This window comes from Adiantum capillus-veneris, chromosome 28, assembly GCF_014529385.1.
Source record: "Adiantum capillus-veneris isolate H3 chromosome 28, ASM1452938v2, whole genome shotgun sequence".
Lineage (NCBI taxonomy): Eukaryota > Viridiplantae > Streptophyta > Polypodiopsida > Polypodiales > Pteridaceae > Adiantum > Adiantum capillus-veneris.
The window spans coordinates 105,563,122-105,578,854 of NC_140958.1; the positions used below are offsets into that span (position 1 = coordinate 105,563,122).

The 15,733-nt window shown below is 48.0% G+C and overlaps 1 protein-coding gene across 2 annotated transcripts in view; it reads left to right on the top strand.

Moving 5' to 3' along the window:
- Window positions 1-15,733, top strand: part of ARP9 (actin-related protein 9) — a 196,344-nt gene that overhangs the window by 53,954 nt on the left and 126,657 nt on the right. For both annotated transcript variants that reach the window (XM_086504720.1, XM_086504719.1), the window contains exons 6-9: window positions 751-826; window positions 912-1,048; window positions 1,283-1,403; window positions 1,594-1,658. In XM_086504720.1, coding sequence (XP_086360846.1) covers window positions 751-826; window positions 912-1,048; window positions 1,283-1,403; window positions 1,594-1,658 — 399 coding nt within the window. The remainder of the gene's footprint in view (window positions 1-750; window positions 827-911; window positions 1,049-1,282; window positions 1,404-1,593; window positions 1,659-15,733) is intronic.

The following is a 15,733-nucleotide window of genomic DNA, read 5'->3' on the forward strand; positions in this document are numbered from 1 at the left end:
AGACGCCCTGCAAAGCTTTGCAGCTAAAAATTGACGCCCCCAAAAGCACAACGGTAATTTTGTCAAGAATTGGAGGAAAAGGTGCCACATCATTATGTACAGATGACGCATCAGCAAGCCCCATGTTTTGAACCTTATTTCTCGCCAAGATTTGTGCCACATTTTCTGGTTGCCCATGAACGTCAGCACGCTCACTTCCCTCAGTTCGGGTGGTCTGAAATGTCATCACTTTGTGGCATATCCTCCCCTTAAAAGAAAAGTAATCGTCCTTAATTACACCCGCAAGGGTGGACAATAAAATAGATTAGTAGACACTGACTCTATGCACACGTGCATTTGACTATACGATGCACTAGCACAAAGACACAAATCACTGACCAATCACAACCACATTCATATCATTATCCCCGTTGAGATCATACACACAAATCGTGATCATTATGACTTATTTAGAAATCACATCCAGATCAAGTTGATCTCTCATGGATGTCTTGATCTACTAAAGGTCGTCACTTTTAAAATTTGCACCACCTCTCAGGTGCACAGAGATAAAACGTTGCAGACATTTCATTTAAACACATACTTAAACAACCAAACCTCTCAAATGGCATTTGAGACCTGGATCAAATGAGTTGTTAGGAGTTAAGGCACACATTAGCATTTTCTTTGAGTCCATTGCTTTGCCTACATTGTTTTAGTTTATTGTCGTGGGAATCCTATTTTATTTTTCTTGTTTCATCTGATCGACAGCTAGATACCTTGGAAACCTTCGACGGAGACTCCCAGGACAAACAATTTGTCTGGACTGATGTGAACGTAGAAGAAGGTGAGACTTATGGTGCTGATAAATGCAGTCATTGCATGCCAACTGTCAAGTTTGCAAATATTAACTTTGGACATGTTTTGAAAAGGTGATGGATCCAATTCAACTCATAAATTCAAATGTGGAGCAGAGGCTTTGAAGATTCCATCAAAAAAACCCTACAGATTACGGAGACCAATATGCCGTGGTCGTTTCAATGTGTCAGAACATTATTCCTTCCAGCAGGTAAAGCGCTCATTTAGTTTATTCTGTCCATTATTGCGCATTCATGTGCACACTTAGGTGCATATTATGTGTTGTATGGCATCATGTTCCTTCTACAAGGAGCTTTCTCTATTAATTTGATCATTCCATGCTTGCAACAGAACCCAAACGTGTACGAAGTGTGTGCCTTGATTTGTTCAATTCTGCAAGTGGAGCTAGAGAAGTAAATAGTTTGCTGCATCTTTGTAACTTCAGGTTTGTGATGATATATGCACAATCTGGGATTGGGCATTAACTGAGAAGTTGGGATTGCATGTGAAACAACGTCAACAGCTCTCTGCTGTCTTGGTGGTTCCTGATACACTTGATAGCAGAGGTAAATTTAAATGACTACGTTTTAACTAGTTTCATGTTGTTTGTGAAAATGAAGATATGAGAAGTAAAGGCATAGGAAAAAATAGGGTCTAGTACAATTCTAAGTGGTGACTGTGAGGTTTAGCGATCTATTTGTGACTTTTGTCAGCCTGTTGTTTTATTGATGTTTGCATTTCTTCTGCTTCATCCAGAAATTAAGGAACTACTAACAATTGTCCTACGTGACCTTCAATTTAGCAGTGCTGTGATTCATCAGGTATGTCTCAGGTGTAAAAATGGGCTATCTTAATCTTGTACCTAACCTGGCTTACTAGCAGATGAAAGTTGAAGCAATGGTTGTTGTTTGTCTGTACATCCATGTTTTTTGTTCGTATTACAATGACATGCAAATGCCACCAATCAGTGATTGACCCTGAGGAGAAGACAAAACCGGCTAACCATGTTGATCGTGATGGTGATGTACTGGAAACGACACTTCAAAAATGTTATATTACCCTCTTGTCTTTGGAGCCATTGCTAGGATAAGTCTTGTATTTTGAGGTGGTCTATTGTCCTCATTGCCTAGGATTATTCCCTTGTGGGTCATATAAGGAAGGAGTTATAAGTGTCTGCATCAGCCATAGTTGAAGGGAAGGGCTGTTGGGATTGCCGGCGTATGGCCCATGTCCCTTGTAGGAACCCCTACTTGTAGTTATCGTATCCATCATGTGCAAATGTATGCCCTATGTCACCTGTCACATTTGAAAGGTCAAGCTATCATCCTTTGTGCATTCAAACATTCAAAATGCATCCTTATGTAGATGGATCAAAATTCCTTGTGTAGGCATTATGCAGGTGTCTGTAAAGTCATCAAGAGTGCGCCGCTCTATAGTCTCTACCTTCTTCTACATAAGGAACGTGTTGTATGCAGTATGAATCTATGAAGAAGATGCACACCACAATCTTACAATAAGAAGCACAAGAGAGAACGATCCATGGTTGCAAGGCAGTAACAAAATGGAACCACCATCCATCCAAGTCACAAAGAAATTTGATTATGCCACTTTTCTGGACAGCCTATTGAGTAGACAATGCATATCCCATAACATTTCAGAAAATTGGGCTACCTTTCGTCAAGCAATAGAAGAGGCAGCAGAGGTCACTATGGGGCGATCTAAAAGAGACCGCCAACAAGTGAAGGGTCTCCCTCATAACCCATGGTTTGATGAAAAGTGTAAAGCAGCCAAACGCAAGTTAAAGTGCTTTGATAAGTCCACAAAGGAGTGGGAAAATGCAGCCAAGGAATAAAGAACGCTGAAAAGGAAAAAGAGAAGGATGCATGAACTTTTGAAGGAGGAGCAAGAGGTGATTCGATTTAAGAAAGAACCCAAGAAAGCATGGCGCAACATGAAAGGAAAAAAGGAGGATATACTGGGAAATTTCAGCATGGACGAAATGTATGTATATGCACAAACACTCTATGCTCCCACCGATGCTCAAATAATGATGAATGTTAAAATTCGGGTTGACACAAAGGAACCTATAACTTTTGCAGCGGCTTTGAGAGGTTTGTAAAAACTAGCCACTGGGAAAGCCTCTGACATTTTGCACTTCAACTCCGAAATGTTGAAATGGTCGGGTAATGAAGCTAAGAAATGGATACATTGCATGATGAATCAAGCTATCCACCAGGGTATGCCTGAAGATTGGCAAGAGAATTGGGTCAAAGCTTTGTTTAAAGGAGGAGACCGTAACCTACTCACGAATTACCGCACCATCATGGTGGGCTCTTGCATGGCAAAACTTTTTGGGAGTCTGATAGAAAAAGATATTAGCACATGGGCTGAAAATAGTGGAAAGAGGGCTATCGGTCAAGCAGGTTTTAGAGAAAAACATATTACCATAGACCACTTGATTACAATCCGGATTATGATGGAAGAGGCGCGACTCAAAGGGGAAACTATGTACTGCTGTTTTGTGGACTTTAAGAAAGCAATTGATATGGTATCTCGTCATGGGTTATGGTCCCGCATGGAGACCATTGGGGTTCCCATACATTCGAGGGTTGCGGTGGCACGCCTATACCATGCGGTTCGATGTAAACTGAAAATGCAAACAGGCTTCTCCAAAGAGTTCTTTAGCACAATAGGCGTCAAACAAGGGTGTCTGTAGCAGGGCTACAGTGTCCTTCACGGTACAGTGTCTTTCACAGGACAGGTCTAGGCTGGTTCACACTGGACGGACACTGGACGGACCCTCTGGGCTTGGGAGTGACACGTGGCAGGGTACCGACGGTGGTCTAGTGGACCTCGCGGCCAGGTCACCACATGGCTGACATTTATGAGCCGTTGGTGGCTCTTTATGGTGGTACATATGAGTAGTAGCGGTTGGTTATTCGATTATCTTCTTCACCTCTGAGCTTGTACGTAGTCGTTTAGAGTGTGTAGAGACACAGAGCACATCTTCACCATCCTTGCACATCTGAGCCTCGACACCCCCATTGTACCTGTGAGTCCTGGGCTGGAGCTGAGTGTGCTGCCACGCCAGAGTCTGTATCAGTCTTTGAGATAGTCAAGTCGTATGTTCTGGTTTGCTGTTGTGTCTTTGTGAGCTCTGTTGATGTCTATTGTTTCCTTTCTGTTCAGTCTATTTGAGTGAGATTGTCACGCACATTGCACTGAGGACCACCCACTGTAGAGAGCACGACACATTATCCGCGCTACAGGTGCTCTCATTTTGGCGATCACGGTGGGACCTCAAAGGAAGTCTCACTCTTGTGGAGATACGAATCGTGAAGCTAATCGGTTGTTACCTGGCTCCGCACACTTGCTTACACTGTGTAGATAGTCTGCTGGTCTGGTCCTCTCTCGCCCTGGTCCAACCAGTCCTAGTCCTCGTCCCTGGTCTTGGTCTACTCCTCGCCCTGGTCCAGTCCTCCTCGTCTTGCCAGCTAGGTGGTCTAGTCACTGGTCCTAGACCAGGTGGTCTAGTCTCTATCCTCACTTATCTTGTTTTAGACCTGTGTTGTTCACTGCATGACACATACAAGGCGGTCAGTTGAGCGTCAAAGCGCACTACTGAGCCCTCTGAAGCACTATAATCGAAGACGCCCTGTGGCATCTAGTAGAAGTCCATTAACCTCATCACCCATACCTCCACATATGACATCTCCCATTCCTTCGTCGGGTTCCACATCTTCCAGATCACCTTCTCCAGCAAAGCTCTCCCCTATTCTGCTACAGCAGGCTATTGAGCAACAGGCTCAACAAGGGGCCATGGGGGCGTTGGCTAGTGTGTTGGCCAAGGTAAACATCAAGTTCCCCACCTTCAAAGGACTCTCTTCAGAAGATGCTGACGACCATGCAAGAAGGTTTGTCTCTCTTTGTAGGGGTCGTGGTCTGAACAGAGAAGATGCTTATTTGGTACTATTTCCATCCACCTTGGATGGCTTAGCAGATAAATGGTACAGCCAGTTTGCAGAGAACCATTTTGCAACTTGGGTAGCCTTAAGACAACAGTTCTGTGCAGCTTTCAGGCCAGGTGACTACCAGGAGAAGGTGTTGGATGAGTTGGCCAACATGGTGCTCAAGCCAGAGGAGACTTTTGCAGAGCTTATGACTAAAACTAAGTCGCTGGTGGCCAAGCTCCCCCAACAACCAGGTGAATTCATGGTTAAAAAGTGGGTGGAGAAGGCGCTTCCCAAAACTTCTCAGCAAAAACTCCGAGAGAGTCTCCGACCCGACACCACTCTCGAGGAGTTCATTGCAGCTGCTACTAGGATAGAGGGGGCTAGGAAGCTGTTCAGCAACTCCTTTTCCATAGAGACTCCCTCTGTGTTTTCGGAAAGTAGTCCTGCTGATCCATTGACTTCTTTGCGCAGAGAACTTGAAGCCCTAAAGTTACAGAGAGCTCTTCAAGAGGAGAAATCAATATCCCTCAGACAGGAGAAGCCCCCACATCACGACGCTTTGGATCAAATGAAGAGAGAGCTAGAAGAGCTTAGGTCTCAGCAGGAGACTAAGGCTATGCATAGTATGGTGCAGCTCATGTCACTCTCCAGGACACCCTCCACAGGACTGTCCCCTTTGGGTTTACTGCCACTTCTGCGAAAAGTCGGGGCATGAAGACAAGGATTGCTACTACCTCAAGGGGTTGCGACAAATACAGCAAAGTCTTGGTCCTAGTTTTCAACAAGGGCAAGCACCTGCATCCAACATGGTCTCTCCATGTGGCCATCCACACCACATGCCACCTTTATTATCAGCCCCCCTCCAATGCAAGGTATGCAAAGCACTTTTCCCTCTCAGAGCTTTTATCACACCCATGTTCCCTCCTCACCTTACAGCTTCTATGCCTCCACCTCCAACTCCATGGAGCAAGGACCACCTCGTCCTTCGACTCGTCCATTGAATCGGCCCATTTTGTGCTACAGATGCGGGGAATATGGTCATTACCAAAGCCAATGCCCTTTGCCCGAAGGGTCCCCTCCCTGCCGTCATTGCCCTGATATGAAGGATCACTACAATTAGGATTGCCCTAAAATTCGTGCATCCACGGCTTCGAACCCAAGTCAAAGCCAGACTGAGTTTGCCTTTCCCAAGCTCAATTTGATAGCAGTTAGCACTGTTTCTCAGCCGCCCCCTTCTACCCACGTGGTTACCCCTAAAAATAAGCCGCCGCAGTTGGCAGAGGAGCTATCGGGCGTCCTCACCCGGGCCGAGAGAGCCGCTCTCGGTCTTAGCATTCCAACAAGTTCAACTCCCCCACACAGTCTCACACCGGTGGATATCCTGCCTGCAGCTGTTAACAAGCCATCCCCCAGTGCCATGAAAGAATCCACATCTTTGCTCTCCGATATTGATGAAGCTTTCTTGGAAGCAGTTTCCGATCTACAAAAGATCAAGGTACCCGAGAAACAACTGGTAGAATAGGACAAGCTTACAGCAGAGTCAGTCTTGAAGAACACCTTCCAACAAGTGTCCCTCTATGACATGCTGCGACTAGATGCAAAATTTAGAAGTGACACCCTTGCTGTTATTCAATCACTTTATCCTGGAGCAGGTCCTAGTGGTGGGCACCTCCTAGTGCGACCATCAGAGTCCTATATGATATCCAATCCCGCTGCTCCACTCACTGATTATAGAAGCCCTCGCCTGACAGTGTCTGTGTTGGGTCGGCAATTCTCAGGAGTGATAGTGGATGGTGGATCTGGCATCAACCTGATGCCTGAGTTCACTATGTTAGCTCTAGGTCTACAGCCTACTCGCCCTGCTCCATTCACAATTACATTGGCCGACCAACGGACGGTCTACCCAGTGGGCATAGTGGACAATGTGCCTCTGCAGGTACAAGACTTTACTTTTAACTTGGATTTTGTTGTGGTTCGTCTTCCCCAGATTGAGGGCGGATTTCCTTTGCTCATTGGAAGACCATGGCTGCGACACACCAAAGCACTTCATGATTGGGGAAACGACGCAATGTGGATACAAACTTCTGGCTCCCCGATGCAACCCATCCTCTTAGAAGGAGGTATGGATCCAGTGGTGCAGCAAGTTTCTTTGTCAATGGGAACCAACCCTGAACAAGAACAGCCTACTACACCTGATGCGTCTGACGAAGATCTACTGGAGTGGTTGGAGGCTACCAAATCTATGCCTTGTTATGGAGTCTCTATTCACTCTTTGCATAGAGGTACACCTTCTTCCAATGTTTCCACAGTAACTAAACCCAATGAGCCACCTGAGCCAGCTCAAAGGTTGACTATCATAGAAGTTACCCCGGATGCGCCCTTGGCCTTCGTGGAAGTCTTTGAATTTGGTGAGCCTATGGAGGATCATAGAAGCGGGCAGAAATCTCCTCCCAGAACAAAGCTCCCTTCACAGAGCTCGTCCTGCCTAATGAATTCCATGCTCATGATAGTTGTCTTGCTCATGGTGGCTGCGCTCTGTAGCATCTCCTCTTTCAACCAGTGGTACATGGACTTCATCTACAGCCCTAGTCCCCCTCACACCTCCTCGCCCTTGCCCTCCCCCTACTCGCCCTCGCCCCCTCCCCATACCTACCCCCTCGCCCTCGCCCTCACCTACCCCTAGCCCTCTCCCTACCTTCCTCGCCCTCGCCCTCGCCGCCTCGCCCTCCCACCCACCTACCTACTCCCTCGCCCTCCCCCTCCCACCTACCTACCCCCTCGCCCTAGCCCCCCTACCAACCTCCCCCTCCCACCTACATCCTCGCCCTAGCCCCCCTACCTACCCCCTCGCCCTCACCCCCCCCCCCCCCCCCCCCCCCCCCCCCCCCCCCCCCCCCCCCCCCTACCCCCCCCCCCCCTCCCACCCTACCCCCCCCCCCCCCTCCTACCCCCCCCTCCCCCTCCCCCCCCCCCCCCCCCCCCCCCCTACCTACCCCCTCGCCCTAGCCCTCCCACCTACCCCTCGCCCTCGCCCTCCCCTCCCACCTACCTACCCCCTCGCCCTCGCCCTCGCCCTCGCCCTCCTACCTACCCCTCGCCCTCTCCCTATCTCCCTTGCCCTCGCCCTCCCCCTACCTACCCCTCGCCCTCCCTCCTACCTACCTACCTACCTCAGATTTCAAGCATTCACCTGGGTACTACCTACCCACCCCTCGGCTTTCAAGCATTCACCTGCATTCCTTGTGGCTTTCAAGCATCCCGTTGTTGTTAATGCTTTTTGTTCTGCCATTAAGATAGAGCTTAACCTCACCCGCATTATTACTCGAGCTTCTGATCATCAGTCTTTTCAACAATTTCATCTGCAAGTGAGGACCATGTCATTTTCTTCTCACTATGGTTATGGAGGATAAAGATGCTCTGGATCCAAACCGAGCATATCTCTTTGCTGAGGAGCCAAGCTGTCTGTTTTGCCGATTGGGATTCTGGGACTATGCAATCATATTGGGTTCTTGCGTATTAAAAGGCTTAAGGCGTTGCAAGGAGGGCAATGTTTTACTCCACTTTTGAGGCATGTAAGGTCATGGTTGGGCCTAGCACCTGCTTCAAGAAATGTACGAATGCAGTATCTAGTGGTTTTCTTTCACAGTTTTTTTCAGTATTCCTCTCACTGAGACGGTGAGCGGTCTTGTGGGGGGCAACTTGTAGCAGGGCTACAGTGTCTCGACACCCCCATTGTACCTGTGAGTCCTGGGCTGGAGCTGAGTGTGCTGCCACGCCAGAGTCTGTATCAGTCTTTGAGATAGTCGAGTCATATGTTTTGGTCTGTTGTTGTGTCTTTGTGAGCTCTGTTGATGTCTATTGTTTCCTTTCTGTTCAGTCTATTTGAGTGAGATTGTCACGCACATTGCACTGAGGACCACCCACTGTAGAGAGCACGACACATTATCCGCGCTACAGTGTCCTTTGTCCCCAACATTATTTGGGCTATGCATGGATGAGCTTGAGGACTTTATATGCCAAACGACGCAAGATAATGAAGATGCACCAAACATAGGCCTCATTACTTTGCTACTCCTCATTTATGCTGATGATGTGGTTCTTTTAGCACATAGCATGTCTCTTTTGCAAAAACTTTTGGATGCGGTACATGCTTTCTGCGAAGCTACAGGATTCTCAGTGAATGTCACAAAAACAAAATGTATGGCGACTTGTACACACAAATCAAAGGATCAGTCCGCCCTTATGTATGATGGGCAAGAGATTCAAGCAGTTGACAGCTTTAAATACTTGGGCATCATTATACCTTCGAATCGTAGATGGGGGCAATGTGCAAAAACAAGACTTGAGGCAGGACAAGCAAGGTATTACGAGTTTGAAAACATGTGCAAACAAAGCGTCACTAGAAGGTGGGAATTAAAGTCCATGGCTTTCAATGCGTCTGTGGTCCAAACACTATTGTATGGGGACCAAGTATTCCGGCCAGCACATGGAATGACATTGAGAAAATTCAGAAAAAGTTCTTATGTAGACATATGGGGATAAAATCCACAACACCATACTCACTCATGCTATTGGAGACTAGACAAAGACCATTGGAAATGCTTGCTTTGCAAAGAATGCATAGATATCTCTTGAAGGTGAAGTTGATGCCTAATAACCGTTTGCCTCACATAGCATGGGAGGTAGGATGTAAGCCGCAAAAGAACCACAAAAGCAAGTTTCTCACCTCTAGCCTTGTTGAGGACATTAGGAAATGGTTCTCTAAATGGAATGTGGGAGCATATGTGGACACGCATGTAGAGGAAGGTACCGAGCATGAGCACGAGCTGAATTTTGAACTACAATTACTTGAGGCCCTTCACAGCAAATGGAAGAATGCAATGCACAGGTCCAAGTTTGAATACTATTGTAAGCACATAAACACGCGATACTAGGAAGAATACAAAAGCGGGGAAACCCAAATACATATCAGGCCACCCATGTCCTACCGTGCGAGACGGGCCATCACCTTGATGCAGACAAGATCACACATGCTCAAAAGTGAAACGGGAGGATGGCTGAATATTGATGCAAACATGAGGAGATGCACTCAATGCAACTTGAATTCATTGGAAAATGAGGCACATGTAACCCTTGAATGTCGAGCATATGCGGACATTCGGGTCAACTTATTCAAGGATGTACTACATTTGAGGAGCTTCTCTCAAGAACACATCCCTCTCCAGCAGCACTAGGTATCTATCTTGCCAAAGTGCTAGAACATCACACCACACTCACAAACAAAATCACCACAGAATCATGACACGCCCCCTCCTTCACATGGGAAGGGGGGAGTCTCATATATGAGATTTTGGGTCCCATGGGTCATTTTGGCCCCCCGAGGACTTAAATACATCATCATCTCTCTCTCTCTCTCTCTCTCTCTCTCTCTCTCTCTCTCTCTCTCTCTCTCTCTCTCTCTCTCTCTCTCTCTCTCTCGCATCTTTCTCATTTTGCGTTGTGCCATTGGCCAGATACGCACGTCCTCACATCACCTCGAGATTGAGAGTGGCAGATCCAGAGGGACACCAGCAGATAGCAGGATATGCCGCTTATGCCATCTAGAGCCAGAGACAGAGGTACATTACATATATCATTGCACAGTGTACTATGAGATACGAGGCCGTTTTCATTGTCTATTCAGAGAAGGTTTTGGGCCTCTATCTAGGGTCATGAGTTATGAGGATCAGAGATGCCTGGGGCTATATCTACTTGAGCTACACAGACATAGATAAACTTTACTGAGGAGAGCTGAAGAGAGACAACCCCAGAGACAGATCACAGATTTCTTTACACTAGATATTGTACACCCAAAAGAACAGACAGACGAGCAGCCAACAGTGGAGAGGTCTGCCCGCACTACTGGCATTCTCATAGATCGAGCATTGGAGCTAGGGAGATCTAGACGACCCCGATGGAGAAGAGGAGCTACACAGTTTTGAAGGAGGCTACAGCAAAGGATTCGAGCCATACTTTTTCGTCGTCCAGAGTGTAGATGAAGATGGATCTCTATGAAGATGGATCTCTACTTCCCTCCCATATTGTCTACACATTGTACTGCTTAGTTCACACATTTCACGCCTTTTACCTTTCACACCTATCAGCTTAGTTTAGGATTCCACAGTATTTTTATTGTGTTATCCTAGTTTTATTGAATTTGTTAATCTGACTTTGTATCAGATACACCGCATTGTAACTTTCTGGTCTCATAGGTCACTTTGGCCTTTTGAAGACGTTAATATAACATTTCATTTCATTTCATTTCATTTCTCTCTCTCTCACCACAGAGCTCGATTCCCAACTATACACACACCAGTAGTACTCTCATTGACCGAGCTTTAGAGTTGGGGAGAGCGAGACGACCACGACTGAGGAGGGGAGCCACGCAGCACCGACGGAGATTGCGGCAGAGGATCCACAGGATTCTAGCGCGACACTCAGAGTGTCGATCATGATAGGATTCATGTTACTGCTATATTGTATCATGGTGACACTTTTGTTGCATTATGCCATTGCTCAACTTACAAGCCACCCATAGGAGTCGGTAGCACTCCTATCTCAGTTTCTAGTTTGTAGTTTTCTTTGTTTGTACCCAGACTTGGTAATAGACTCACCAGTGTAATCAGTTTGGTCTCATAGGTCATTTTGGCCTTTTGTAGACGTTAATATATCATTTCATTTCATTTCTCTCTCTCTCTCTCTCTCTCTCTCTCTCTCTCTCCATATTGTACGGAGAGATGAGCATGCAAGATACATGTGGGTGAGATTGAGAGCTGACACAGGTTGATTTCTATACATTGCCATATGTTACTTTCCTCCCAGTACATCAGTATATGCTGCATCCAAAGGGCGGTCGCCTTTCTCTATACTAGACGATGACATGTGGGAGTTTTCTAGGGATGGTGATATCATTCTCCTAGGGGACTTCAATGCCCGAGCGGGCAACTCTCAGACAGTCTTCAACGACACTTCAGATGAGATGCTTAGAGAGCTGGATGAAGGTGAATTGGGGCTTGACAGACACATGACAGCGAGCAGACGGACTATGGGATATACCTCATGGAGATGACGACTACACATGGGTTAGCCATACTTAATGGCTTACAGCGATTCCCTAGAGTAGCCGGTTTCACATGCTTTCCGCACAAACATGTGGCCAGTACAGTGGACTATGTTATGACACAGTCGAGCTTTGTCCCTTGGATTCAGGATTTCACAGTGGGAGCCAGGCCAGTGAGCGTAGCAGTGGATCATGCTCTCTTGACACTGTCCGTTTCATTTTAGTATAGTACAGCCCAGACATCAGGAGGCAGGTCACACACCCGTTATACATTTACACTAGAGACTGATTCCGTTTATAGAGAGGAGATCTGGAACCGTCTATGGGAAGGCACAACTGGCACAGCTGGTACAGGCCTCTCAGTGGAGGGAACCACTCTATTGACTGACACACTGCATGGTGCTGCATCAGTGGCATACCCACACACTCAGCCAGACAGGAGACGACATTTTGGGAACATACCCCAGAATAGTTGGTATGATGAAGAGTGCAGAGAGATGAGAGCCTAGCTTCAGAGGGATTTTCTTTTAGGAGTCATCACTTACAGACAGTCTCGGATTGCTTCTCGGCGCCTTGTGTGACGGAAGAAGCGAGCTTACGTGGCTCAGATGGAGCGAGACTTATATCAGATGTTCTTGAGTAGGGACTCAGGAGAGGCATGGTGAGTCTTTCATGAGCACTCCCCTCCACCAGTGATTACTTCACCTGATGTGTGGGGCCAATATGCGACATCGTTATATACGGTTCCCGGACGGGAACCTCTTCCAGACCCTACAGTGCCATGCCCATCTACGAGCACCTTCTTTACCACTCGATGGTATAGAGGGCCATTGACAGGATGAGGACCGGGAGGGCATATGATCATGGCGGTCTAGTAGCGGAGCACTTCATACATGCTAGGGATATGTTGATGGAGGTTTTTGCAGTGTTATTCAATCGTGCCATCTGTGAGGGGTTACCTGAGACTTGGAGGTTGTCTACAATTGTGCCTATCTTCAAGGCAGGTGATCCTAGAGAGCCTGTGAACTACCGCACTATTATGGTTGGACACACATTGGCACTGTTGTATGCATCCATTCTTGAGCAGCACTTGAGTGATTGGGAAGAGGGTGAGGGTGTATGAAGGGTCAAGCCGGTTTCAGGAGGGGTTTCTCCACTCTTGATCATATTCTGACACTCAGAGCCATCATTGAGGAGGGCAGGTCACATGGGAGGCGGATTTATTGTAGCTTTGTGGATTTTCGCAAAGCATTTGACATGGTATAGAGAGCTCGATTGATGTGTAGACAGCAAGAGATGGGGGTGCCCATAGAGTTGATTTGGGGGATTATGGCTTTGTACAGATCAGTGATGGGACATGTACGCACTCTGGAAGGGGTATCTGATTTAGTTCACTCTACAATTGGGGTGAAACAGGGCTGCCCTGTGTCTCTATACTCTATTTGGTATGTATGTTGATGAGGTGTCTGATTACATTGACAGAGAGGGTGATAGAGGTGCCCAGCTGGCAGGGACGTGGATCCCATTGTTATATGCTGATGATATTGTGTTGATATCTGACTCACTAGAGGGTATGCAGCGACCTTTGGATGCACTACTTAGTTTTGCAGAGGATAGTGGATTGTGTGAAAACCTTGGTAAAACCAATGTTATGGTGTTTAACACCACACCTCAGTGGATCAGGAGATCAGTACCTACTTTCACGTATGGTTAGGAGATTGTGGAGTATACAGATGCATACACTTGGGGTTAGTCTTTACTGGGCCGAGATTTTCTTTGAGAACAGCAACAGAGACTAGATTGGCTAGAGCTTATGCGGCTTTGGGAGGATGTGTTCGCAGGTTCAGTTTCAGGAACCTAGGACAAAGTTATGGCTCTTTGATACTTTGGTTTCCTCTACTGTACTATATGGGTGCAGGTTTGGGGACCTTCTGTAGGCCAGGAACGTTGGAGACGTATGGAGAGGCCCTTGGTATCTATGATCTCTCGGCCGATTAGAGCCAAGGCCTCCATACCGCATGATATCATTTGAGCGGAGTTAGCTGGCCCTTGCTGCAGCCCCGCGAGCCAGAGACTCCAGAAGAAAAAAGTGGTTAAGCTGAGCTAGGCCTGAGGCCACTCTGTCTGCAGGTGAGACCTGGCTGTCCATGCCCTCTATTCAGAGAGCCTCTACCCTCTCTCTGAGTGCTGCGTCCAACAAGACCCTCTCTGGGATGCGAAGCATTGTGCTCCCAATCCTCTGTTTGTCTGCCACCGTAAGGATCACTGGTGCATGGTCCAAGAAGGAAGTCCCTGCCAGGATGCCCACTGAACCCCCCAAGTCACTGAAGTGGTCACTAGTGTAGAAGCGATCTATCCGCGATAGATTCACTCCTCCCACTCTGCGGTCCGATCTAGAGAAGGCAAGACTGTCTGGGGGCCTCACAAAACCAGAGTGCTGCCATGTATCCGAGACCCTCAAAGTCATACAAAACCTCTCCCAAGCTGCCAACTCGACTCCATGCACAGTAGCATGGCTGCCACCAATCCTGTCAGAAGGGTCCTCCAACATGTTGAAGTCCCCTCCTATACACCAATGATCGGCCTGCGGCAAAGACTCAACAATCTGTGACCAAAACTCTGCACGAGCACTCGCCACATTGGGCGCATAGATGTCAGGAAGCCCACAAGGCCACCCTGAACCTGCATAGTAATCCACTGAGCCCTGCCTGGCACAATAATCCCTCTGCCCACAATGGCCTGCTGCAATGAGTCCGCAATAGTCATACATACCCCACCCTGGATGCCTCCAGGTCCAAAAGCAGCTGACCAAAAGGTATCATAACGTCCACGCAAAATCTGACCACAATGCCGAATGCGGCTCTCACACAGATGGTGCTCCTGAAGCATAAGGAGATCAATCTCTCCTCCCAGAAGGCAACGTTGAAGCTCCTGACGCAATCGGCCCCGCTGTCGTTGAAACTGGGGCCCACCTAGTCCTTGCACGTTCCATGAGACGATCCTCATGGGGAGCGAGAGAGAACAGATGCTGCCGCAGCAGCAAGACGGGCTATCTTCGAGGCAGGCTTGGATGGGGAGTAATCCGCATCCGAGGGTCCTCTAGATAGGTGTGACTGCAGTGAGTGCCTAGCCCAAGCCCAAGCAGAGCGAGCCGTGCGTAACGCAACCTCCTCTGTCCAGGAGTCCTCATGAATGTATACATAGCAAGGCAAACACTGCGTATCAGCAAAGAAGTACACCACAATGTGCCTACATCCTGCTGAGTCTCGGGGTGTCACCGCAAACTTGGCCAATGGCCACAAAGTCTGCAGCATTTTTGTAACTCCAAGTTCTCCCATGTGGTGAGAGAACTCTAAGACCTGTGTATGCAACCATCCCACCACTGAGTCAAGGGACCACTCTGTCTCGACCCTACCGCAGAAAGGGAAGGAGAAACCAACTGCTGAGTCTAGGGCCTCTGTCCCCCTAGCGGCGAGGAACAAAACATGGACCCTGAAACAGGCTGCCTCATGGTCTGCTGCGGAATCGCCGAGAAAACGAGTGAACCCGTATTTGAAGAAGTCCTAGCGGTGTCGGATGTGAATGCTTGTCAGCCCACGAGGGATGGCTGCAAGGGAGGATGTCTGAAGCTGCAGAGGGGGCCGCAAGAAGGGTTGACCCTCTCTCGCTAGGCGACTCGCGGCAAAGGCGTTGCCAAGAGATCTCCTAGCCGCCGGAGAGGGACCAGTCTCCTGAGCCGACTGAGGAAATGGAGCAGGAGGGGGGGGGGGGGGGGGGGAGAGGGAGCTGGGGAGAGGAGGAGAAGAGGGGCGGGATGGGGTGATAGAGGTAGAGGGCGAGGTGG